Genomic DNA, 27,472 nt, shown 5'->3' with positions numbered 1-27,472 from the left:
TCGTGCAAGTATATAGCACTTGCTCTTCTCCAGGCTGCACAAGCCCATCTCTTTTAGCCTCATCTATTATATGCTCCAGCCCGTAACTGTCTTGGAAGTTGTCTGCTGGCCTTGTCCCACTCTGTCCAGAACTGGAAACTGCTCCTTATGTATCCTCAAAAGTGCCAAATAGAGAGGCATAATGTTTTCTCCTGACCTGCTGGTAAGCTCTTGCCTGTGCAGCCTAGGGTGTGGTTAGCCTTCACCTCTGCAGGTGGTCCTGCTGGCTGCTGTGCAGCTTGTTCACCAGGGTCCTTTGTCCTTTTACACAGAGCTGTTCCTAAGGCAGTTGGTCCCCAGCTTGTGCTGTTGTATGAGCTTGCTCTGTTCCAGATGAAGGACTATTGTTGGCCTTCATGAGATTTTGGTCAGTCCATTTTTTTCAGATTGTCTAAAGGGACAGCTTGTTTTACCATGTCAGGTTGAAAGAGCTGCTGGGTTAGGAGTTGCTTCCCAGGCAGCTCAGCTGTTCCATCTCAGCAGTAGCTGCCTCCAGAGGAAGAGGAGAGTGGGCAGTGAAGCACAGACACCCTACAGCTGTAGGACACCATTCTATCATTTAGCTAATTTAAAAACATAGTAACAGCTCCATTTCCAACTTTAATAAACGTTTTACTGACTGGCCACTAACTGGAATTCATGTTGCTTATCACAGTTCTTTGGGGCCAGCTGTCCAGCCAGTTTATGTCCACCTTGTAATTTGCATGTTCAAACCATGTCTTTTAAGTTTAGCTACATGGTTACTGTGGGAGACTGTGTAAAAAGCATTGCTGAAGTACAAGTAGGTGACATTCATTGCTCCTTCCTCATCCGTAAAGCCAGTCATCTCATTGTGGAAAGCAACTGGGTTGGTCATGCATGATTTGCATTTGGCAAATCTGTGCAGGCTGTTTCTAAGCATCTTTTTATCCTTCGCATGCCTGGAAATGTCTTCCATGAGAAATTGTTCCTTAATCTTCCTGGGAACTAAAGTTTATGACGATTAGTCTATAGCTTCCCAGACCCTCTTTCTTGCCCTTTTTAAAGGTGGCTGTAACTACTTACTGTGACCTTTCAAAGGCAGTAAAGAGTGGTTTTACAGTAACACTGGCTAGTTTTCTCAACATGTATCCTGTTTTGTCCCATGGACTTGAGTGTGTCTAGTCTGCTTAAATAGTCTCTAACTTGATCTTTCTTTTCTGTTGGTAGGGCTTTGCTCTCCCTAGACTGGGCCAGTTGGCTCAAGGTTTGAATTGAACTATTCATCAAAGACTGAAGAGTAACTAGTCTCAGTTATTTGTTAAAGCTGAGTTGCTGCTTTGAATGTAAAGCTTTAAATAAGAATAAATTGAATGAAATTAATAAAGCTGTGTAGCACCTCATTTGAAGACTTTTAGCTTTTTTTGAAGACTTTATGTAGATATAGTTTCTCCGAAGTAGTTTCTTACAGGATCAAGCAAAATGGTTAATTTCACAGTAAGAAAAAATGCAACAGAATATTATTTCATAGTAGTAGTAGTTGCAGTATTTTGAGTTGCATGAGTGATCACTCTGCTCATCAAAATGAGCATTTTGTGATTTATGTACTTCTTGTGCAGTTCAGAAGATCACAAGCCAGTGTATTTACAGATCTCATAGCTCAGTTTATTTTTTTTCTCCTTGTTGCAGAAATTTGTAATGAGATTTGTGAACATTTTCTAGGAGATTCATACTTCATTATTTTCTTCTCCCCTCATTCACTCTTGTGCAAAAGAGCATCAGAACTACTTTGGAATAGATGAAAATCTTGGACCTGTAGCAGTCAGCATCCGGAGGGAGAAGGTTGAAGATGCCAAGGAGAAAGAAGGATCTCAGTTCAACTATCGTATAGTTTTCAGAACAAGTGAGGTAATGGTCTTTCAGTAATTCTGCAAAGGAACTGAAAAGTTAACTTGGAACTTAGGATGCTAGGTGTTTGGCTGTGGATATGTTGCTAACTTTGAAAATAAACCTGTTAGTGTGAAAAGGATGTTTCATGTACCGTTAGTACTTTACTCCTGGAACAAAGTTTTCCTCTTCTGTACTGCATAAGAATTTTCTCTTTTTGAGCAAGCATTCAAAAGGAGGTAAGTTGGCTGAAGGGAACTGCAGGGGAGCAGCCAGGGAACAGATGATAAGAACAAAATTGAAGATAAGTTTGGATCAAGCTGCTTGATATTAACTTTCTAATGACAGAAATAAAAGATTAAGAAATGTAGAGGAAATGGGAGGGAAAAAAATATGAAAGCTAGTACTATGACTTATTTGTATTTTGTTTCAAAATACTTTCTTAGAAGGTTTTTTCTGCGAGATGTTTTTCTATGCTTCTACACACATGATTTGTGGAAGGAGTATTAATATGTTGATAACAATAATTGTAAGAATTGCTTGCTTATTGTGGAAGAATGTGTCTCATAACTTCTATTTCAAGTGAATTAATATAACTTGCAAACTAATTTCTTCTTTATCACAGCAACTAGCTTTGATTTGTATGAAAGTACACTGTTATTTGTAGCAAGCAACTATATATTTTTGTATGCTTAGGACTACTGCTTTTTATTGTGATTAAAACATAGAGAAGTGTTAGCTAGACCTCCTGATATCTCTGAGCTCATGTGCTTTTACAGATACAGAAACAGATATGTGCATACATATATATATTCATATATATAAAGCTAGGTTTTTCTTTTATTGCAAGAAAAGAGTGCGTCTGTATGAATGGAAAAGTGATTCAGCTGACTCACTTCTAAGAAATTACTCTCTCTTTACCAAATCCACTGAAGACAAAGCAACATGGCTTAAAAAATAGGTTAAATAAAGGTGCCATTAGCTATGGCTGATCTTGTCTGTCCGACACCACATTGTACTACTGTGTCTGCTAGGGTAGTATGGCATTAAAATTAAGAATTTTTAGTTTCCCATCTGCTTTAAACATTTTTTTTCCAAAAAATGTAAGTCTTAGGAATTAGAATAAGTTAATTAGATTATCAGTGGATTTCTGTAAACAACAAATATATTTGTCCCTGAGACGATAAGACCCTGTCTCCTCTTTAAAAGTTATTTAGTAATCTTTTTACTGGTTAAAAAGTTAAAAATAGGGATCTGTTTCTTCCCTTTATCTTCCAAGCTTTTGCTAAACGCTGAAGTTTATACCTTTGAAATTCATTTAGTTCTAAAAACGTTTGGTGTGTTTTACCTTTACTGCAGCTTACTACACTTAGAGGAGCAATTTTAGAAGATGCTATCCCATCCACTGCTCGGCACGGCACAGCAAGAGGTCTGCCTCTCAAAGAGGTGCTAGAGTATGTAATACCAGAGCTGAGCATTCAGTGCCTGAGGCAGGCTTCCAGTTCACCCAAAGTACCTGAACAGCTGCTTAAACTGGATGAACAAGGGGTATGTAGCACATGACTTTTCTGTAAAAACTATTCATATAATAATAATTTTGCAGGCAATCTTAATAAACATGGATCTCTAATGTGAACCATTTACTTCCTTAGTTTTGGAGATATTTGTGTATTTTCACTGATAAAATGAGGTTTGCTTTTCTAAACAAATTATTTTTAAAATACACTGCAGCTTAGGAAAAATCAAAATTTGGTCTATGGAGTTTCTCTTTAGATAAGTGAGAGAAAGATTATAACTGAGCTTTTAACATTGGCAAGAAGTGATTTCAGAGTCTGTGTTTGCACTTAACGTTTGTACACATGCTGAATGCAAATGAAAATACATCTAACATTTTATTGATGTTGTATATAGGTAAGGAGGCAAAAGGATTTAACTATACCTAAAAGTTTGGGTGATTTTTTGCAATAATGTTTTCTGATTAACTTGCAGTAATCTTGCTAGAATAGAATGCTTCTGGGTTCAAACAACTGAAATTGTGATTAACACTAATGAAATAACTGCTTGGCAATGAAATATTCATATGGCTTATATTTGGAAGGAAAATGGTGAGACTTATTAGGTTCATTATAGTGAATCTGCGTCTTTGAAAACTAGTGATTCAGTTTATAGCATCTGAGTATTCTGTGAAGGACAGGCTTGTGATGGCTTTTAAATAAAATTTTAAAACAATGTTTTTAAAAAATGGTTGTTTAAAGTGAGGGTTGTGCTTCCTAGGCAAAAGTCAGTATCTGTCTGCTGGAGTTGAATCAGCTGATGGATCCAGTTAATTATGATGGTGGTATAATTATTTTTTAATGCTAATTCAGTTTTGAATGTGGTGATTGTGTCTAACATTGGTGGTGCATACCAGAATTCTTTTGTGTTCTTTTGTGGTTGAAAATGTTGCTCAAAATCAAGTAAATATAGACAGAAGAAGAGAATTGCTTTTTTTTTGGTAGAATATTTAGTTTTGTATGTATATTTTACTACTTTTGTTCACTGTAGTCTTTGAGGAGGACTTCTAATTGAAAATTCATTTTGCCAGTTGTCCTTATTTACTCTTCTGTGTGTCAGCTCATATGGTAAAACACTAAAGGGTAATCAGAAGCACTTAGTTCTGAGTCCAAGAGTTCCTGATGTACTGCTGCTCTTTGTCTTTCCAGTTTGAGCACCAGAGTGAGTTTAGGTTAATCTAATAAATAATATTCACTGTTCAGAGGAGCAGAATATTCTAGGCATTGTAGAATACTACTTTATTTGACCTGACCTGAATATCTCTCAAACTCACTATAAATATTTCCCCAAAATTGGAAATGAGATTGTCCATTGAACCAACTAATTATTTTATCATCAACTCTTAATTTTGACATCAGTACACACCACTTCTTTCTATTTTGGGTGATCAGTCTGAAAATACAATCCTGTTGTGAACTGGGCTGTTGCTAAGCAAAATGTGATTTTAATGTGTCTTTTGTGCTACTTTATTATGAGATAATTACTTGAACATAGAAAGCTGTCCATAGAACTGGCATGAGATCCATTTACGCTTTAATCCTCTTATATACTTTGTGCTTTCAGTTTATTAATCAAGTAAATACAGAGTTATGCTTGGCAGCTGAAGTGATGATTGGCTGAAGTGTCATGAACTTAAAAATATGAATAGTGATCTAGAGGATCAATACTGTCACCAGAATAATATTAATTTAGCATTATGGTGTATTAAATGTTTGCATAGTTCCTCAGCAAACTGAAGTCTATTTCGGTGTTTTGATTTAATTTTCTACCAGTTTTGTAGTTTTCAGTGAAATCTAGTATGGATTATGGAGGAATCATGTGGCTAAAACTTTATCTCTAAAATGACAGGAGAAAATAAATGCAAACTGGATACTTGACCTAATTTGAATGTATTAAGAATCCGAACTGTCACAGTTTATTCTGGCATATGAGAATCAGCCTTAGATTTGGCTGTAAATTTACAAGAAAAGACAACCGTTTACCTATAAACTGGACATTTGTGTTTTTTTTAACTTCTCTCTTTAATGTCCCCCTAGTCTCCTCTCCCTGTTTCTGCTAATGGTTGTTTGTTGTATATATGTTTTTTGGTTCCTTTCACATCCCTCTGGGAATGTTCCCTACTCTCTAGGTCAAAGGCTGCAGTTTACAAAAATCCCAAAGAAATTAGGAGCCTTGATTGCACTATATTTAGTGGCTATTGAGTGTTTATCTCTTGAGGTTTGTTGCCTGAAAAACTCAAATCTTCTCATGATGAAAGTCAACAAGTTGTTGTTACATGATAAAGAATCAATATAGATAAAGAATTAATTTGTATAAGAAGATAATAATATAGCAAGATTCACTAGTGAGTGATTCTGAGTAGAACATAGTCATTTTGAGTCAGAAAGGATTACTGTGCACCTGTAATACATATCACATACACAACTAGCTAAATGGGTTTAGAAATTATTTTCTGATGTCACATTATTAAATTGTTCTCAGTGTTACATTAAATGTAACATTTCTAATTTAAAAATAATGTAATCAGGACTATGTTTGTAATTATTTACTTAAAAAGACTTAAATAAGCATGTGGTACCATTTCGAAACTGTCAAACTTTATCAGTTTTAAATATTCTGATAGTTTTCTGTGGCAGTTAAATGTGCCAGATGAGATGATCTTGCCAAAGCTCATTTATTTACTTATTTCTTAGGCATTTACTTTTAAAGGTACCTCAATTTCTGCTTCTGCACAGTCCATGTGGTCTTGGTATGAGAGTTCTTTTGCTTAAGTCTTTTAATTTCATAGTCATGAGTGCCCCTAGCACATGGGTAAAAGGTTCAGATTGCTGGAAATGAGATTGTAGCTGCTATGGTTTTTAGGAATGGTTGTGTTGGTAGAATCAAATTTGACATAATTGCCTAGTATTTGCCCAGGAAGTGAGAACCCAGGATTTCTTCCTAGGGGTGGGGAGTTTCAGATCCTCATCTTCAGTGTCTGCTAGGATAATGTTTAAACCATGAGATTGGTAGGTTGTTTTGGATGATAGAGGAATAATTCACTCCTGTTTGGAATTATATTGATATTCATGAACAAATTCAGGAATGACTGGTGTCTCCAGAAAGACACAAGGCGTATGACTGCGTATTTCCAGGCTGAATATTTTGCCCAAGTGATTCATTACTATTATTTGTCCCTTTATTGTTGGTGTCTCAGTTAGCATTTAACGTCTCTACACCTCAATTCTAATGTGAAGTCAAGGAAATTAACTTAAATTCCCTGTGGTTTAAGATAAACTATTTGACACAGAGCTGGGGTAGAGGTGGCAGTGTGTTCACAATCATTTTAAGTCTTTGCTGGGAAGTGTCAAGTACCAGCACTGCTTCCTGTAATCTAATGTTTCTATGACCAGTTTTATTCCAGTTTCCCCCATGAAATGTTCATGCTAGCTTTCCACTGAATAAAATAGTCACTAGTATGCAGTCTGGAACCTTCTGTTAAATACCTAACTCTCTCCAGTCAGCGCTTCAAAATAGGGACGAAACCAGGAAGCTCTCTGTATTGATAGTATCTAATGCTAGTCAAAAGGAAATGAGAAGAGCAAGCAGTATCTTAACCCTCCCATGCTCCAGAGTTCAGGAGTCTGACTCGGGCAGCTCCTGAAGTGCCTCCGCAACCCAGAATGTCCTTTTATTTCAGATGGTCGTCCTTCCTCTTCCACATTCAAACTTTGTCACAGCTCCTAGTTCTGTGCTGCCAAGGTGAAACCTTATTGCAGCACCATTCCTCATTCCTGTCCTTACTGAGTCTGTTATTTGTCCCTAACTTGTCTCTAGTCAGTGGCCTCCTACCAAAGTATGTTCCACAAGGGCTCACCCTTACATAAAGCAGTTGTCAAAGGGAGGGGGCAGACTGGGGCTCAGAGAGGCAGGAGGGCTGCCATCATACATTAGTCTTATTCCTGCTGTGCTGCTGTAGGTTTTCTACACCAGTAGACCAAATTCAGGGTGTGCATTGTGTGAATATAGGTCTGCTAAAAAAATGGAGTTAAGCCTGTTCATACTAGTTAAAATGAGAGGAAATTGTCCTACTGATAGGCTTAACTTAATAGTACAAAAAGAATTTTTGGCCCAGTTGATGTTATGAAGTGTTTTGCTATTGACTTTAATAGTCTACAGTTTCCTTGTTACATCATTTTAATACATTTACCTTTTGGGTGTGAGATACTTGTTGTTGAAGAGTCTACCTATGGCCTTCAAAACTCTTCATTAGCTTAGCCATCTTGGGGATTTTTTGTGTGTTGATTGTGTATGAAATTAAATAGTTAAACCAGGAATGCTGTCAAGTTTGATCTTGAATTGCATGGGAGACAAAAAAGGATAAAAGCTTAAAAAGGCAGTAGCATTATGAAAACATAGGAGTCTAGGATAGTGAAAGCATAGTGAAAGCTTGTATTTCTCCAGGGATGATGAGGATTTAAATAGTGGTTTTCTCTTCGTTTTGTTTTGTTTGGGTTTTGGTTTTTTAGTGGTTTGTTTGTGGACGGTTTTTTTTGTTTTATTGGTTTTGCTTTTGGTTTTGTGTTGTTTATATTTTTAATTGACTGTTGCCAGCTCCCTTACATACAACTCTCCACTTAAAATGGACAAATGCAGCATTTATCAAAGAGGGAAGGTTAAGGGTTGTTTGAAGTCTGGAATGGTATTTTTTACACTTTCTTCTTTTATATAAGTAGGTTTTGTTGAATCAACCTTTTAGTGTTCTCATCGTGTAGTTTTTCCTCAAAAAATCCCAACCGTTGTGGTAAAAAGTTGATGCAATAACAAGTCTATGGTACAATAGTTTTACATTATACTTAACATGGCAGACCATGTGTTACATATGAGAAAGGTGAAGCAGACTGTTCTTGTCAACCTTTGCTGTAATAGGAATATATACCATCTTTGCAAAGCACACTTTAGACTGTAATCCTGAAGTTTGGTTAAGAGAAGTCTGCAGCAAGAGAATTGATCTGAATCATGAATATGTGTGTGACTGATGTTCTCTGTCATTTCTGAAGCTCTAAAACGTGTCAGTTAAGAATAATAGGACTATTCCATTCTCCTGTTTGTCATCTTAAGTATGCATAAAAGCTAAGAAAATAAGACAATACTCAAGAAATAATAATCTCTTTTTATACTTCTTTTAGTTGTTATACAGTTTTTTATATGAATAATTTATCTCTTTTTTAATGTTCTAGAATTGATATTTAGTTTCTTTAACAAAACTAACCAAAATCTGTTTTCTAGCTTGAAGTATACTTTTGAAAATAGGGAATAATTTTTTAACGATGGATGATATTATGGGGAGAGCAAAAGATTTCACTTAACAGACGTTACTGTTATAAGGGCCTGTTTTAACTGAACTGCACTGAACTTAAGTGGTAGAAATAAGGGAAAATAAGCTCACTGTTATGAGTCTGAGAGAGAAGATAGTTATAAGAAAATTTTCAGTTATACAAAAAGTTGATAGTTATACTAAAACTTCTCATACTGTAACGTGCAGTAGAGTGCTTTTATAGGTAACTAAGTCAAAAGCCTTCATGGGCTGCTTTTATCTTTGGATAGTGTCAACCCAGTTTTCTTTCCAGAGGGTTGTTGCGGATTTTACTGTTGTGGGTTATTTTGGTTTTGGTTGCTTTGTGTGGTGACTTAGTTTCCCAAATAAGAACACTTTTTTTTCATGTTCAGCTATCTTCTCCAGGGAATATAACAATGTTAATATTTTATTTGTTAATATTTGGTCTGTTATTGACTTTGCTTCTGTATTTTTTCTTTTCCTTTATTTATGTTTTTTATTTCAGCTGAGTTTTCAACATAAAATTGGTATCCTTTACTGCAAAGCAGGCCAAAGCACAGAGGAAGAAATGTATAACAATGAGATGGCAGGACCGGCTTTTGAAGAGTTCCTTGATCTTCTGGGCCAGAGAGTACGGCTAAAAGGATTTAGTAAATACAGGGCTCAGCTAGATAATAAAAGTAAGTTACATTTCCAATCTATAGCAGAAACTATAATTATTCAGTTGATCTACTGCACATCCTGTCCTGTCTTTTCATGCTCTTGACTTTGAGTTTTGATTAGTAAGGTTATATGGTAAATGAGGAAGATGAAACATTATGATAAAAGCATATACCATACCTTGTCTGAAAGTTTACTTACTTTTTCTGTGGCATTAGTAGAACTGAAAATCAAAACAACTTATTCCATTTGTGTGCACTCAGTCAAAATCATACTATGTGAGTGATATTTTTTATGTATTTCAAAATTTCCCAGCTATACTTTAACATCTTACCCTTAAAAAGGCAAAAAAAAAAATTTCAAAAATAGAGAGTCATGACAAAGGACAGTTTTCCTTCCTTATTATTATTAAATTTTTGTGGTTTTTAATCAACGTACATACTGATGTTTATATTTGAGGGTCAAGTTTTCTCATTTTCCTAGTTCCTCACACATGCACAGTAAGCATGGCATCATTCAGCAGTTGAGAAACATTCATCTACCTAACCACTGCGTTGTTACTGCCATTTCACCAGGTCTTTCAGTTTCCCTAAGTGCAATAGTATAATATTTAATTGTACACATTTGCTGGGGCTTGTAGCAAAAATAGGAACTCAGATGTTGCTATTAAAGTCAATGATAGGTTGACATTCTTCTTTACTAGCACTGTGTTTCACTGCCATTAGATTTAACTTAGTATAATACAGTTTTAACAGAATGTTGACAGCTCATCACTATGAGCTGTGGTCTTAAGGTTATTTGGGTATTCATCTACTTTATTGTAACATACTATTTTTAAAGAACTTTTTTTTTACAATGAGAATGAAACACTAGAACGGGTTGTCCAGAGAGGCAGTAGAAGCCCTATCCCTGGACACATTCAAGGCCAGGCTGGATGGGGCTCTGAGCAACCTGATCTAGTTGAAAATGTCCCTGCTCGTTGCAGTGGGATTATACTGGATCGCCTTTAAAGGTCCTTCCCAAACCAAACCATTCTCTATTTCTGTGATTTGATTTGTATCCTAATTTTTGCTGCAGCTTGTGTACTACATCCTGAAAATAGAACTTTTTTAATGTACTGTATATGGCCTGTGGATAACAAAAGAAATATTTTAATTAGCAAAGTTTTAATTAGCAAAGCTACTCGTGTGTGAATTAATTAGCATAGCTACTTGTATGTGAATTCTACTTACTGTTGTCATCAAATGGGAGAGTTCCTTAACTATTACAGATAAGCTGCCAAGAAAGAAGCTTGGGAAGATGTAGTTAGAGGTCATTATGGGAAGATCTTTCCTTGCAAGGGATATTTTGCCTTTCAGATAGTCACAGAGATCTGAGAATTCGAAAGTCCTCTTATTTGCTTCTTTGGTCCTCCTGCCACTTATCTATCCAACCCAGCCCAGTTCTAAGGAATCTCTTAGTGTTTTTGCTACTTCAAAATCAGTATCCATTTAACTGGAATAAAACTGGATTTTAAAAAATTTTTATTATTTTTAGTGATACATTTGAACCCTGATTGGTGTCATAGTCATAGAAGGATTTGAAGAATTTCTTTTATATTATCAAACTGGCAGTGCCCTGGTAGCCTGTCATCTCCTGTACAGCATTAGGAGAGAGACTTAATGATTCACATTACAATTTTTGGAACTACCTAGTGCATGTACGTTGTGCTTGGTACCAGGTGAAGATAAGTTGTTCCTAAGCCAGTCTCCGGAGGGAGTTGAGATATGTGAAGTTGGTGATAAAACCTCATGTTTTTCCAATGAAGGGAGACCAGCTTTTCAATTCAAGAAATCTTTCCCATTTTCCATCTGTAGTAGTGGTAGGAAATGGTGAAAAAAGTGAGCTGAATCCTATGGCAGATTCTAATTTATGACTTAAGGTAAGAAAACAGCAATTCTGTAGCTCTGTCAACCTGTGTAAGCACCACATTTATTTTTATTAACATTATTACTGCTTCGCTTATATCCATGCTTGTTTTACTTTAATAATTCAGGCATGATAGACACTATTGCATCCTATTTCAGTTCAGAATAATAACTCATTTTTCAAATTAATGTGTAGAAATACTTATTAGTGCACTGTGGATGTCAGACTTCTGGGATGAATTGATAAATAGGGATGAAAAATTCAAAGGAGTAAGGGTTTTTTTTTGGTTTTTGCCTTTTTCCCCAGTCAGACCATGTCCCAGTATCACCTAGTAATTTTTGCCTCTGAAAATATATGCTGGTCTGCCAAGCAAATTCAGTTTCTGCATTTTCCATGCTTCACTATGAATGCACATTGCTGATTGGCATTGTGTACGTATCATTCGATAACATCATTTTAATGTTTTACTACACCTGTGTGTCATTAATGAATTTGACCTGTTATGATATGTTGGCTTAGTTTGTAACATAGAGGAATTAAGAGAGTTCACAAAGATATAGTCTTCAGTTTGATATTAAATGAAAAATACTGTCTTAATTATGATATTTTCATCGTACTTGTTTTTTTTTAAATAGCATGGCACAGGTAGTATAGCATGTCATATTTATAATTGGATAATACATTGATCAAACTGCCTGCATGTTCAGAATAGTGTAATAATTTCATCTCTAGTAGCTACATTTTTGGTAGGCATAATGTTTCATGCTCAGTTTTTATAGTGTTCACATTTATAAAGTTTTTATATTCCCAAATGTTTGACTAGCTGTATTTTGTTTTTTTTTTTTTTCTTTACAAAGTTCTTTTTGTTTTAATTTGGTCTGTTTATTTAATATTTTGATAAGGGATTAATTGGTCCATTTCTTATGGACTATAAGATGTAGAATGTTGTTGCCAGTTGACTTGTCTGTCTGGTAAGCACCCATTACTTACTTTCTCACTCAACCCACAACAGAATAGGGGAGAAAATCAGAAGGGCAAAAGCAAGAAAAACTTGTGAGTTCAGATTAAAGCAGTTCAGTAAATGAAGGAAAGAAAGGAATAAAACCAAACATGCACACACCCCCCAAACAAAACAAACCCACTGAAAAACAACCCACCACCACACCAACCAGCCAACCAACAAAACCCACCCCCACAAAGACATCTGATGCAAAGGCAATCACTTTCTACCTCTCATCAGCAGACTGATGCCCAGCCAGTCTCTGAGCAACAGCTACCATAGGAAAACTGCCCCCACTCCAGTTTGACTGCAGGACATGATGTTACATGATATGGAATATATCTTTGGGCAGTTTGAGTCAGCTGTCCTAGCTTTTTCCACTCCCAAACTCTTGCCCTCTCCTTGCATACACACCAGGGAAAGAGAAATCTCGGATGCTGTGCAACCACCATTCAGCGATTGCTAAAACATTTGTGTGTTAGCCACACTGGTTTGATCACATCTAGAAAACAAAGCACCAAATGGGCTGCTTTGAAGGAAATTAACTCCGTCCAAGCCAGACCTGGTGCAAATGTAAAGAACATATGGAATATATTAACTGCGAACTCTATTCTGCCCTTCTTTAGTGTGTTTTTAAAGGAATGTTTTGTGCAGTATCTGTTCAAGCTAAATTAACTTTCTTTAATAACTAATTGCAAAAGGATGCAGGCAGTAGGGTTGCTGAGATCAGTGTAGTTTAGGCAGATACGTGTATTCTGCAATATAATTTGTTTTCTCCTCCTATCTCTTCAAAACTTTATAAAATGCCATGAAAAGGTTATAATGGATATATATTTTTCAGCAAAGATTTTAAGAGAAGTGCATAATGTTTGCTTTTTAAAGCAATATTTAGTTAAGAAACTTCAGTGGAAATTATGCTCCCTGTTTTTAATGTAACTGTAACATGTATTACATCAATATTAAGAAATGAAATGAATGCAAACATAACTGATGAAGCCTGTTGTAATTTGAATGTGCTCAAAATTATACACACACACAAATGTTTTCAGCTCTAGCACTGCAGATACAGTATGGTTGCTGTTTTATACTTAATTGTATGTTTCTATACTTTTAGCTGGAGAAGTAACATGGCCAATCAATTCCTTTTTGGAATACAGTTACTCTTTAAAACAAAACCAGACCCCAGAACCTTAAACAGTGTGTACAAGTGAACAGTGGAAAATGGTTATTGGTATTGATAATATAAAATTATATTAAAAAAATGAGTGAACAGGAAAAAAGTGAAGGAAAATTGATAGTTTTGATTCATTAGTGTGTTCCCAACCTCCTGCTTTAAAGTTGCTTGTGCTTACTTAGATAATCCATACATATTAAAGAAGGTGAATATGTATGGATTCAGATCATGTTCTGAATGATGAATTTGACTGCAGATTAAAACTCATTTAATTTGTTGTAAAGATTCTGAAATGGTAACTCTATTAATAAACCTCCAAGTAGAAGACATAAAAACTAAAAAAAAACCAAACAAACATCTCAAGAAAAAAAAAAGAAAAAAAAAGAAAGGGCTGGAGCACCTCTCCTGTGAAGACACTGGCACAGGTTGCCCAAAGAAGTGGTTAATGCCCCATGCCTGGAAGTGTTCAAGACCAGGCTGGACAGGGCTTTGAGCAACCTGGCCTTGTGGGAGGTGTTCCTGGCCATTGCAGGGGGTTGGAACTGGATGAGTCTTAAGGTCCCTTCCAACCCAAAATATTTTATAATTCTATTTTAATAATTTTAAGAGATCTGAAAAGCCCCAATAAAATCATTTGACATGGTACTACAATGTATGTTTTTAAAATTTCTGTTCTGCAGTATGTGTTTTAATGTCAGATTTGAAGTAGCATTGTCAGTTTGTTTTCAGTAAAGTATGGGATTAGTGTTCTAGAAAAGGAAAATATGTATTATGTAAAACTATACTCAAGTAGCTAACAGTTCTTTTTCTCATGAAATGCTAATAAATTCAAAGTTCTATCATTTAGGCCTCATAGAGAGCAAACTTCTTGTGCAGCTTCTTGCAGGACCCTTCTATTTCATAATATGAAACAAAAGAATAGGTAGATCTTTAGACGATCCAAACTAGTTTTCTTCTACTGAAAAAAGTTTTAAATTGCATTAATAGATTTAAATCATAGTATGCAAAGAGTGGTGTTCTCGAAAGTACTATGAATGTTTTGTTTTACTGACCTTACTGCAATTAAATTCATTTTCAGCTGATTCAACAGGAACTCATTCCCTCTATACTACCTATAAAGATTATGAATTAATGTTTCATGTATCAACAATGCTTCCATACATGCCCAGTAACAGGCAACAGGTATGGTTTTTTTAACTTTTCATTGTAATTTTACATTGTAAATGTTTGATACTGAAGGGTTTGGGTTTGGGTTTTTTTTGGGTTTTTTTTTTGATGTTTTTGTGGGTTTTTTTTAGGTAATACTGATTTAAAACTGAGTTGCTTTGTAGGAAGTATGACTGAATATTTTTTTTCCCTTGAAAAAGAAGGCATTAGGAATCTTAGGATTTTTATACTTTAAGAAACTTATCCTATCATCTCCTCCATTTCATGATACTATTAAAAAGTAGTTCTGCTTGTGGTGAATGAGTTGTTTTCAGTTTAGACTAGATTTACCTCATGTATGTTTTAAACACCGAATAGAATTAAGTTTGAAAATAGTCCTATGGTTAAAATATGCATATAATAAGATTTTTTTAATTGTTCCACTTAATCCTTATGTTACAGATCTCAAAATGTTTATTAATGTGTCAGCTTAGTAATAAATGCTTAACTGTATCCTTCAAGGTTTCTGCTTGGAAAGGCAGAAAACTGCAGTGTACTTATTTCTGGTGAATTCCCTTTGTTTAGGTAATAATTCAGGATACCTTTAAAGCATTAAGGATGGCTAAAAAGCAGCGCAGCATCCAAAGTGTGTGGTGCACCAGTAAGGTTACTATGTCTTGACTGACTTAAATATTTCTTGCAACTGGATTGAGAAGTACAAGCACATTTGGTGTAATATGCCAACATTAACACTTAAAGCAGAATTGCTCATAAGTCACATTGATAATAGTTTGTAACTTTCTGAGCTACTAATCTGCATTTTTCTATGTCTGCAGAAAGAAGTGTTGGATTTATTGAGTTTTAGAATATTCTCTCATTGCTATGAAAGATACAAAGATTACAGTAATTTTGGAGGGTTGTCATGAAATAAAGATTCTATCTCACTTTCTTACTGCACAGCATACCAGAGGTGATTACTGATTGTTAAACCATGTGTGAGTTGTATCTTTGATGTCTGCCCTATCAATAGGTCTTGTGGAAAGAAAGAGATGTGTCAAAGCAGCCAGAAAAAAAGAAAATATTAAAATTCTTGAGAAAGGATGAATCAAAATTGAAATGGAAGAAAGTTTAAAATGTATTTATTATGTATTTTAAACAGTGCATAATGTTCTGTTTGAAGAACTGTTTCAATTGAACAGTTAAGACAACTGCAAATTTTGTTTCATTACACTTAGGGTTTAGAAACTAAATTAGGAATCAAAAGCCATAAATTCTTCACCTTATGAATAATATGAATGTTTAGATTATACCTTAAAATGTGTGGCTTTGAGCAGACAAAATTCAGCTGCAGCACACACTCAACTGTGCCAATAACTAGCAATCAAGGTGTCTGCTTATCATCACTGATTAGAGATGGTTCCACTTCTCTAAACTTTCACTTACACCTTATTACAATACAGGATTAATTTAGTAAACACATTAGGAGTTGTTCTGTCCGTATAATCAATCATAACAATCTTTGACTGGAAAGCACATGTAATTAGGGAAAACTGTACACTATTAAGAAGGTATAATACACTGAATGAGCTTGTCTTAAAAGGAAAAAATATTTTCATAGCTAATCACAGGCACTGACAGTAAATATGGCCTTACTGGGATTTTATTGCTTTTGTTGTTGTCTTTCATGACTTTCCGTTGTTTGTGAGAATAGAATGTCCTCTTGCCATGATCCACTAATTTTCATAATTGTTTGCTTTTTGTCAGCTTCACTGCAGTGTTGCTCTGCCACCCCCCTACTACTGTCCTTTCATTTCTTCCTGTGCCTTCCTTTCAGTCTCATCATTTCTAAGTGTCTTTCTTTACAGTTAGGTGCCGATTCTTGTGTACAGCAAAATCCCCCAATTTTAACTCCATGGTTTTCCCCGGCAACAAGCAGTCCTTTCCACAGTGTTTTTAGTAAGCTGTCTTCTTTGTCACTTTAACAGGTTCAATATTTAGTAGAATCACCACGTTATTAATGATTTCCTTTGACCAAAATAATGTGGCAGTTTTCCAGTTCAAGTAGTATGCCTACTGAAGACCCACCACATTATTTTTTTAAAGTGCTAGGATCTAGCAGTATTTCCACAGCATGGACACTGTCTTAAGGAAACATGACAAGCACACCCAAATGATCAGAATTTAGCCAGCCTTAATGTGCAAAAGGGATCAATAATCATGGTGTAATTTTTTCTATTACAGTTTAGTTCCAAAATAGCTACTGAAGAGTGAAATATATCAACAGCGTTATTTCTTAAAAGCTTGGACAAAAATTTGATTAGGTCCTTTTCCTTGAGACATTTTAGATGCTGAAGACCACAAATGCAGTTGAATTCATTGTGTTCAAGAGAGAGATTTACAGGTGCTGTGGAATATGAATTTTGTTTCTTCAGGGTTTGGCTCACTAACTCTACATACCCAAGTAAGGGAAAGTTAAGGACCGTGGTAATTTTCCTTTTAGGTTATGTTAGCAATGAAGACCCACATTCAATAGTTATTTTTTGCTAGCATATTGTGTATGTACTTCATGATGAGATTATTACATCCTGTGCCCATATCCCTTGTTTGGTAATTACTGGGCCAAGGTATAGAGTCGCTCTTCATCGTCTACAGCTAAAGCCTTCAGTGAGCAAGCGCTGAGCATTGCTTATATTCCAAATACCTGTGAGCCAAGAATAGGCCACACCAGAATTGTTTGTTGCTTCTTCCAGGACATAACTACGCCCTGCTTGGTCCCTGATCAGGACATCCCTCTAGTTTTAGAGCCAGCAGGAGATCCAAAGAGCAAGGTAATTTTCACTTTGGCTGCAACATAGGCTGGGAATTTTAAAGTCAGCTGCTCCTTCCGAAGGACAGAAGAGACTACCAGCCCTGGTGTGGCCAGTTCCTTTTCCTTTACTGGCCTTTTCTCAAATCATAGTTCAAGGCTTTCCCGTTTAAGCTTTACCTTTGCGATGTCCCTTTCCGAATCATTCCCTTGCTAATTTCCCGTTCACACATTTGCACTTTTTGCACTCTGCTTGTGTACACGTGGTCAGACCTGGTCAGTCCAAATCAGTTCAGATAACCAGTTTTCACCTGGTTTGATGAAAAATTAAAAATAAATCAGATATGCTATAATTAAACTTGTTGAATTTAAGCTACTGTTAAAGTGGCTGGGATAACAAGACATGGTTATACCAATCTCAGTTTAACCAGATGTAGTGAAATATCTTTTGCTATTTGTTTCTGGTTTTGGTAGTGGCTAAAAACTTAGCCACTAAAAGAAAAATAAAACTTTTCAAACCACTTATTATAGAAATATGCTAAAAAAAGTTTTACTTTTTTCTTACGTGACTTAATATTTCGTTTAATTGAATGAAGAATATTCTGCTATTTCGCTTATGAATTTCACTGCTACTTCAACAAGAATTCCATGTTGTTTCACAATTTGAATAGGCTATTGAAATTCCACAGAAGTTAGTAGATTTCTATGGCTGTGCATAACCTGTAAATACACTGTTTTAAGACAGTACTTTTCTTCAGAGATGCATATCTGGAAATTAAGAATTGAGTAGTTAAAAATCTCAAAATTAATGTAGTGACTATTATTTGGCATATGTATTTTTAATCCAACAGATTCTGCTTTTCTAACATATTTTATTTACCAGACTCCCCTTTGTGTGTCTTATATTTTTACATAAATTTTCACTGATTTCCTTTTGGCTGCTTATTGTACTTGATTGAGTTCAATTTCAAATTCTGCCATGCTAATTTAGCCTGATACTAGAATGATGTCAAAGTGTTTGACATCTCATTACTGTAAGTAATCCTCTGTAATCTGTGTACCCTATCGAGAGTTCGTATTGTCCTCTGCATTGGCATGAGGCTTCTTAAAGTACGTTAGAATGTTAGAAAGGCAGATTTAAAGGAAAAAAAAGAAGAAAAAATACCCCCCCCCCCCCCCCCCAAAAAAAAAAAACAACAAACAACCCAAATCTGAGCAGACCTCAAAATGGGAGAGGAAGGGGAAACTGAGAACCTGAAAAAAAAAAAGACCAAAACCCTAGAAGGTAAAAGCTGGGAGGAAAATATAGGTTACAGAGTAGAAACTAGGGAGGGGTCTCTTATAAATCTCTTTCGCTTAGTTCCAGTTTCCTTCAATTCCTTTTTCATTTTCAGTATGCTATGCTTACCTCACATTTCCAAGGAAAGCGTGTTCCCTCCTTCTCCATTCAATGCATTATTCTTTTCCTATTCCTTTATCCTATCCAGAGCACTTCTTTCCATGTTCCAGACTTTTCCCTTTTAAAGTTCTTTGCATTATGATACTCTGCACTCAGCCACAACTGTGCTTTGCCTTTACATTGTGTTGAAGTTCACTGACCACTTATGCATGACAGTTATTTATAACAGTGTTACAATGATTTTATTTTAAAATGTTGAAGAAGTCACTAAGATCTCCACAAGCTTGGTAAGGTTCTTGAAAATGATGACCTGACTTATAATTTCCTATTTTTTGTGCCCCTTAGCAGTTTAAGCTCCTGAAAAATGTTTTATAAATAGGATATGGAAACTGCCATAATTTTGAAAAGCCTATTTTTACTAGTAAAATTTCAAACATTTCTAAAATGTACCTCTTATTAAATGACTGCTATTCTTGCTTAAGCAACCTATGGTGGCAAGCAGGGCCTCGTAGGAGGAATACAAAAGCAGAAAATAATCTTGGAAACCGTGATTGTCTTGAGAAATAAATCTAACTTTAAATAGGATATTCCTTTCTAATTTTTACAGTTTTGCTCTGGGGAAATGTATAGGCATGAGCCACTATGGCAAGAAAGAGTAATTGGGCAGTTAGTTATATAACAAAGACAGAAATGAATCACCTTGTACCTCATAATTGGCAGGTTTCTTAAAAAATTAATTGTGGTGTAAATTCCAACCTATGAGATAATAATAACCTCTAAACATGAACTTGTGCTTCACTACTATGATTTAATTGTATGGTTGAGGAGCTCAGCAAATTGAAGTACCCCTGACACATAGTTCCACATAGTAATTTGTATGCAACAGGCTGTGTCTCTTAAATTGGTCAAATAGCCAGTTATTTTGATTATAGTCCTAAAGATAAGGAAAATTGACTGAGCCACATGGCTTATACCAAGTATTATTCTCTGTTCTTATATCTGTTTTAAAGTTACATTAGAAATCTTATTTCTTAATCTGCATTTGGGATGTTGATTGTTTTTAGAATAATACAGATATACTGACTACTTTAAAATTGTGGCTTTGGCCCTTCTTACTACTTTTGGAATACCATCCTTTGTGTTATTTTAGGACATATAATGAAACACGCTCATGATTCTTAGGCTTTAACATGTATAACTTTGCTTTTTTTGTTGGTATCTGAAATACTAAGTTTTAATGGAACTGAAAAAATATGAACAAATACTCTTATTAGAAAGACTGTGCTCTGTAAAATCAACTTGATAGAGAAATTTGTTCTGTCATAAAGTTTTCAAATAAATTTATTCTTGTATCCCTTTTAGTTACACATGAGCTAAGGTAAAGCTTTAAGTGTCTGTATGCTGTTGGTTGACAATGCAAGTTCTTTGGGTGGATATTTAAAATGTAGCACATCCTAGAATACTTTTTTCCATCTGGTAATATACATGGATATCTTGTAAGCAAAGGTATTGAAGAAAAAAGGTGTAAAAATTTGAGATACCTACTTCCGTGAGGAGAGTGAACATCATTTTACTGTGTTGATTTGCTCGGAGTTTTTGGGGGTGGAGAGGGAGAAGTGGTCCCTTATTGCTGGACATGTTTTATAGTGTTTATTAATTTTTAGCCTGTAACAATGATTTAGTACTTTAAATTATTCCTTCACTATATTTTGATAATAAAAGCTACCAATTAGATGTTTTTAATTAATGAGTTTCTAGTAGGTATTGTTTCTCCATGAGTCTCAGATCTGTTTCTCGAGTATGCAGTTGTTAAAATTTGTGATGAGTATCCATTATAATCTCGGTTTGCGTTGTTGTCTTTTTTTTTTTTAAATAATGTTAAGGACAATTTTTAATAAAAATTCAACATGGAAAAGGAAGATTTATTGAGAAAGAAAAGCAGAATTATATTTTTCAGATAGAAGTAGATCTTACACTGTAAAGAGAGAACTGAGACAGTTCTCTGAATAGTAAGAAATGTCAAGTGATGTCCCTTTTTTTTTATTCTAAAGTGATGCATTGTAGTAAAGGAAATGTATTTTTCTCATTGGATAAAAGGAAAATGAGCAGAACTATGCAGAACTAATGTGGGGATGCAAGAGAGCTCTAGTATTTTTGTGAATTTAGCCCAATTTCCTTTCCCTTTTTGCAGTGCATTGCAGTGTTATCTGTAGCTATTCAAAATGTGATTAATTAAGCTGAAAAATTAAGCTTCATTTATTTTGGTGGTAGGGTTTTTCTGTGTGTGTTTGTGTTTGGTTTGGTTTTCTAAAATGAAGAAATTGTGATTTTTATTTTTTTTATAACTAATTTTTCAATGCATGTTTCTTGTCTAGCTGCTAAGGAAAAGGCATATAGGAAATGACATAGTTACCATTGTCTTCCAAGAGCCAGGAGCACTTCCTTTTACTCCAAAAAATATCCGTTCCCACTTTCAACATGTATTTGTCATAGTCAAAGTGCATAATCCTTGCACTGAAAATGTGTGCTATAGGTGAGTAGAGCCTTATAACTATTTAAGTTCGGTTTTAAGACTATAGTGGAACTGCCTCATCGATTTTGTATTTCCTAGCAATATTATATATACAATTTTAAAATTTCTGCTACATTTTCTTTGAGTTTGAAAGCCCAGTGTCTCCCTTGCACATATCTAGGGTTATGGGGCAGTCTGTAGACTGAAAAGGTTATGTGCAGAGATCTGCGTTGCTGATTTATGGGCACAAAATTGGGAAATAACAAGTTAGTAAAAGTAAGATTTGCAGACATAGCAATATGAATTAATTTAGAATTTTTATTGCACATTTCCTTTTTCAAAGAAAGTGACTTAAAATGAAGTATTTCAGAAGGCTATTAACTTGTATAAATCCCTGAGTATGACAATATGATTGCAGGATGAGTCATGGCCTCTAAGTATAAGAATGAGGACTTTTGGGGAGTATAAGTACATCTCAAATTTCGAATGCTCTCAACTCTCCCATTTAAATTACATCATGAATTCGTCATGAATTCCAGCAAGGTAACCAGGTGGAAGCATAGTTCTGAACTGATTGGGAATTGTGAAAATAATGATAAGGACTTGAAGCCTAATGGTGTAGGTTTAGCATGTATACACGTTACATGTTCATTATTAAGAATGAAAGTAAAGTACATCATGGGGTCAGGTCACATTCCTGTCTCTTAGCTGTCATTTAGAACTTAAGCTATCTTTTACAATTTGATTTTGTTCCAGTTTCTCTTTTGTGTTTAATTATATATGACATTTCATAAGTTACAGTCTTATTACTAAATTATGTCTGTCTGTCATCCCAAATGTAACTGCATTTCAGTCAAACTTGTAGTGGCTGTATGTAGTTTGTACAGTATTTTAAAATCTTTTTTTCAGTTGAAATATATTATGTAGGGATCAGCTTTCAGTGAGAAAATATTCCTATTTTACATCTTTCTGTGAACTGCATATATCAACGATTACAAGTATTTTGGAACTTTATTAACATAGAGTATACAACTTAGGTGCAGAATGCTCCCGTTCTAGACACGTTTGACCAATACTTTGTCTTCAGGCTTTGTTACAGCACAATGTCTGAGGATTAAAATAAATTCTGGTTTTATTTATATATTTCTCTAGTTTTAAGATCATGCAACTGAATAACAACTGAAAATTATACACTTACATTAAAAAATTCTTAAAAAAACTTCTTTCATTTATATTTCACAAAGCTTTTTTATATTTATTCCATTAAAGAAAGCAGACAGTGACACCCTAAGAAGTCATCCTTGATAGTTTGTATGTTACAAAGATACATCTGTAATATCTTTTATATCTGTAAAAGAAAAAAGCCAATTTAAAACAGACAACCCAATCAGTTTTCTTTGATGTGTTTAAAATATCTGAAAATTGGCATGTCAAAGCTAAACTGAACTGTGTAAGTAGACTGACCTTTTTTTAGGAACTAGCCATTGATTTTTTTCTTTCTATTTCCAGTGTTGGTGTTTCACGATCAAAAGATGTACCTCCGTTTGGTCCACCCATTCCCAAAGGAGTAACTTTCCCCAAATCAGCCGTCTTTAGGGACTTCCTTTTAGCCAAAGTTATTAATGCTGAAAATGCGGCACATAAATCAGAGAAATTCCGAGCCATGGCCACAAGGACACGTCAAGAATACTTGAAAGATCTGGCAGAAAATTTTGTTACCACAGCTACAGTGGATACTTCAGCAAAGTTTAGCTTTATTACTTTAGGGGCAAAAAAAAAGGAAAAAGTCAAACCAAGAAAAGATGCGCATCTATTCAGTGTTGGAGCAATTATGTGGAATGTGATTGCACGAGATTTTGGCCAGTCTGCTGACATTGAATGTCTTCTTGGAATCTCCAATGAATTTATCATGTTGATTGAAAAGGAATCAAAAAATGTTGTGTTTAACTGCTCCTGCAGAGATGTTATTGGATGGACTTCTGGATTAATGAGCATCAAAATATTTTATGAAAGAGGAGAATGTATTCTTCTGTCTGCAGCAGATAATTGTACTGAAGACATCAGAGAAATTGTTCAAAGACTTGAAGTAAGTACAGTTTCTAAACTGGAATTCCAAATTTTAGATTTTTTTATGAAGAGTTACTTGTCTACATCTCCTTTGAGATATAATTAAAAATGTTCTATGTTTATATTTTGAGAGTGGTTTCAGTCTTCAGAGAGCATTACAAATGATAATCCTTACAAGAGCATGTGAGATAAGTGTTATCAACCCATTTTCAGGGATGAGGAATCTGAAACCAATAATCTGATACGTTTGCCCAAGGCCACAGATGGCTTCAGTGTCAGGATTGCAAAGATAAGCTTTTGTCTGTCTTGCTGTAGCCTCTTCTCAAATCTCACCTTTATAGGCAGAAATATACCTTAATTTAGAAATATACAAAATATACTCTAAATTTTTATAATAACCCATTAGCAGATAAATTGTATAAGTGATTCTGCCGATCTGTTCCTCTACACTGGGCAACTGTGGCAAGTGAAGAGAACTAGGCCAATTAATGCCAGTTTTTACAGCTGACTAGGTAAAGTTTTTCAAACACTTGATGACACTGTTAGCACAACTGTACTGGAGCTATTTCAGTCAGTACAAACAAGCTGACAGGAATGCCAAGGTAAAATTGTTGATGCATTTAAAGTGGTTACACTTTGATCTTAATTTAAATTATCTAGATGGTCTGAGTATTGTTTATATTAGAATGCCTGGCACTAAAAGAAATCATTATGCTTACCATTTTCACACTGAAACAGTTGTATTGCAGCTGATGTTTTAGGGCCTCCCTAGCTCTGCAGTCACATTTAGCATTGTTCAATATCATGCTCTACATTTTGATACAGAAGCTCAGAAGTGACCATTACAGCGCTAAAAAGCATTTAAAACTCTGATTCCACACTTCATCTACATACTTTTAAAACCTTTTAAGTGACTCAAAACACAGCTAAGGTCAACAACCAGCAGATGCTGAAGAGGAAAGCTCAAACTGTGATGTAATGTCAAACTTCAGTGACCAGATAATTAACCCTTTTCAGTCACTAGTAAAAGCATTTCTTAAAACCAGTGACTAACTAAACAAGATTGTCAAAGAAATAACTATATTTTATTGTCTGGGTTTAAATCACACAGTTGAATAGGAAACCTATCTGAATATTCAGATAAAGCAAAGATGTGAAAAGCAGAGACTGTGCTTTTGGTTTGGATGGAAAGAAGTCAGTTCAGGACTAAAAAAAGGGCTGGTATTTGTCAGTCTAGAATCAGATCTATTTGTAGGGGAGAATATCTAGTGATATAAAGTAGAAAGGGCAGCAAAAGCAAACTGTAGATTAACTTGATGGGCTGTTCTTGAGGACAGAAAAAGCAGTGGTCTGATCATTAGGATATCAGAGAATGGCAGAGTGATACAAGATTAAACAAAATCCCTGAATGGATCTCTAGACAAGAATATGAGTAGACAAAATTTCCTTCGAAGCCTGTATACTAAAAAAAAAATTCACCTTCTTCATAGGACTTAGAGGATTTTTGTCTTTTAATTTCATCTGTATTAAGTGAATTCAGAGAAGCTGGCTCTTAGTTCATGCGTAGCCACACGTTCAGTGAAACAGCAACCAAATAAGCAGAATGATCTATTTAGAAGTGGAGCAGTACCATGTTTTATGTGACATTGCTATGTAACATGTAGTGTCACTTTTTAGGGGATAAACTTGTGGAAGACTTGATCTCCCGGAATCTTTTCTATTAAGAATACATGAATCTTTGACAGGAATGTTTTATCTTCTTCTCTCTTAACCTGTGACTATTTAGCTAACTTGAAGAAGAGATGTTGAGTGCTTTGAGTTGGGGAAATCCATATACTTTGGTTTGTGCATTCATTCTGCTGTATCCTGTAATTGTGACATAATGATAAAAAGGTGTCTGTCCCCTTACCCCCCACCAAGAATATTGTGTAGTTTCATAAGGATAAAATTCCATCTGTCATTTGGGCTCCTTATTGTCATAGCATGTTCTTTTTTACTGTGTGACTAAGTTTTGTATGTGTTTTAGAAACTTGCCACAGAAGTGCAGGGAAACCAGTGAGAGGTGAAAACTCCATTTTTCACATATCTGGTTCATAAATTCTGAAAGTCTTGCTTAAGAATTAGTCATAACTGAAGATGAACCTCAGGGCTACAAAAAATAAAAGGGCTAAAGCTTAGTGCTGTCAGCATGCCATATCACTCTAGTACTGTATGTACCGTTGTAAATACAAAAGAAAGCTCTGCTTAAAATTAAAAGCCTCTAAAAGATACCAAAAGCTCAGATCTGAACAACAACAAAGGAAATAGCTGCCTTTTTTTTTTTTTTTTTTTAATAGGAAGACTCAGAACATGATTTTGTAAATAAAATTTAAAGTTGGTTTCCTGGACATCTCAAGAATAACATTCACATTTTAACTTTGAAGCCTACATCTTCAGAAATAACTGGAAGGTTTTTTGACTTATGAAGTTTAGAGCAGCCTAAATTTGCCAGGCAATGATTCTCAGAATATCAAATTCTTGCAAGGTCTTTCTCCAGTATTTCACAGCTCATGGAAGATTAGCCCCTAATGAATGAGGGCTAACTGTATTTCATTGCCTTGAGTTTATCACAGGTTAAAAGCACTAGCATAGGCCAGCTCCCTCAGGTCAGCAAACTTACAGTTGCTCATGGGTTTGTGGCATCTTTTTCTTGTGTGTGCAAGTTCTGTTTTTTTCTGCTGAGTGACAGATACATGTATAGAAATATTTTATAAAGGCAATAGTGTTTTAAAACTAAGGTAACCAAAACTGTGACTTTCGGTCACTGACCAAGTTGCAGGTCTAAGTTACACAAATAGAATCATAGAATCGTAGAATGGTTAGGGTTGGAAAGGACCTTAAGATCATCTAGTTCCACACCCCCCTGCCGTGGGCAGGGACACCTCACACTAAACCATGTCACCCAAGGCCTCGTCCAACCTGGTCTTGAACACTGCCAGGGATGGAGCATTCACAGCCTCCCTCGGCAACCCATTCCAGTGCCTCACCACCCTTATAGCAAAGAACTTCCTCCTTATCTAAACTTCCCCTATTTAAGTTTGAACTTGTTACCCCTTGTCCTATCACTACAGTCCGGTCAGCAACTGGATTGGGTATGAAGTACAAGTTAGGCCACTCATCTCTGCCTATTTTTCAGCTGTATTGTATCTCTGATCTGTCTGCACAGCTGCACAAGTGCTAATGAGATACAAGGGACAGCGTAGTGGTGGTAGGGTCTTAGATCAGTTCAAACCTCCCATGAAACTGCAACTCATCAACTGCCTCTGACTAAGGCAGTGAAGGAAGTGGTTTGTGACAGCTTCACCCAGTCACAGCACCAACATCTTACTAGCTGCACGGTCCCATTCCCTCTCCATGTAGTCCTGAATTAGGGAAGCACACAGTGAACAAGGGAGCTAGGCTGCCCAGACTCTGGCTCAAGTAGACAATGACAGTGGAGAATGGCTCTTCCAAAAGAGCCTCCTAAATTAAGCTCAAGCTATAAAACAACTTTTGCAAAGACCTATCTTACACAATGGACTATACAGGACAGTAGCCTCCTAACAGGCACCTTAAATGAGATGCCTAAGTTGAGTAATGTGTGTATCTTTAAAGGTCCAATATTTGCCCTCTAGTGTTATAGACCAGTGTGATATCTTTGAATTATATGCATTATGAGCAATGATTTTTCTATAATATTTCACAGTGGTTAAGATTTTACTCTACATTGTACTGACACAGCTAAAATGCATACTGATTTGGTGACACTGACAGAAGGGAATGCTAGGGTAACTGTCAAGCTTACCTTTTAAGCTTGGACTAGAATTTAGTCTTAGTCTGGTGCAGTATCCCAGCATATGTGCTATTGTATGATTATGTTTTACTGGGCAAAACTGTTGAGGACTTGTTACGTAGTATGTAGAAATAAGCCTGCTTAGGAAAGCCTAAATTTGAAGGATGTTGGCTATTCCATATTAGAGATTTACTTTTCATTGAATATGAAGAAAGTAATTTCTTTGTTTCCAAA

The 27,472-nt window shown here is 35.4% G+C and overlaps 1 protein-coding gene across 5 annotated transcripts in view; it reads left to right on the top strand.

Moving 5' to 3' along the window:
- SIPA1L2 (signal induced proliferation associated 1 like 2) overlaps nt 1–27,472 on the top strand; it is a 146,543-nt gene that overhangs the window by 66,376 nt on the left and 52,695 nt on the right. For all 5 annotated transcript variants that reach the window (XR_008971907.1, XM_057407044.1, XM_057407047.1 and 2 more), the window contains exons 4-9: nt 1,772–1,905; nt 3,244–3,432; nt 9,261–9,435; nt 14,576–14,679; nt 21,224–21,381; nt 22,870–23,446. Coding sequence is in view for 4 of the 5 variants with exons in the window: in XM_057407044.1 (XP_057263027.1) it covers nt 1,772–1,905; nt 3,244–3,432; nt 9,261–9,435; nt 14,576–14,679; nt 21,224–21,381; nt 22,870–23,446 (1,337 nt within the window). In the remaining variant the exon portion in view is untranslated. The remainder of the gene's footprint in view (nt 1–1,771; nt 1,906–3,243; nt 3,433–9,260; nt 9,436–14,575; nt 14,680–21,223; nt 21,382–22,869; nt 23,447–27,472) is intronic.

The sequence above is a fragment of the Pezoporus wallicus genome, unplaced genomic scaffold (genome assembly GCF_028554395.1).
Source record: "Pezoporus wallicus isolate ANWC-B61680 ecotype Strahan unplaced genomic scaffold, APGP_CSIRO_Pwel_v1 scaffold_6362, whole genome shotgun sequence".
NCBI lineage: Eukaryota > Metazoa > Chordata > Aves > Psittaciformes > Psittacidae > Pezoporus > Pezoporus wallicus.
This window is presented reverse-complemented; position numbering and strand designations above follow the sequence as displayed.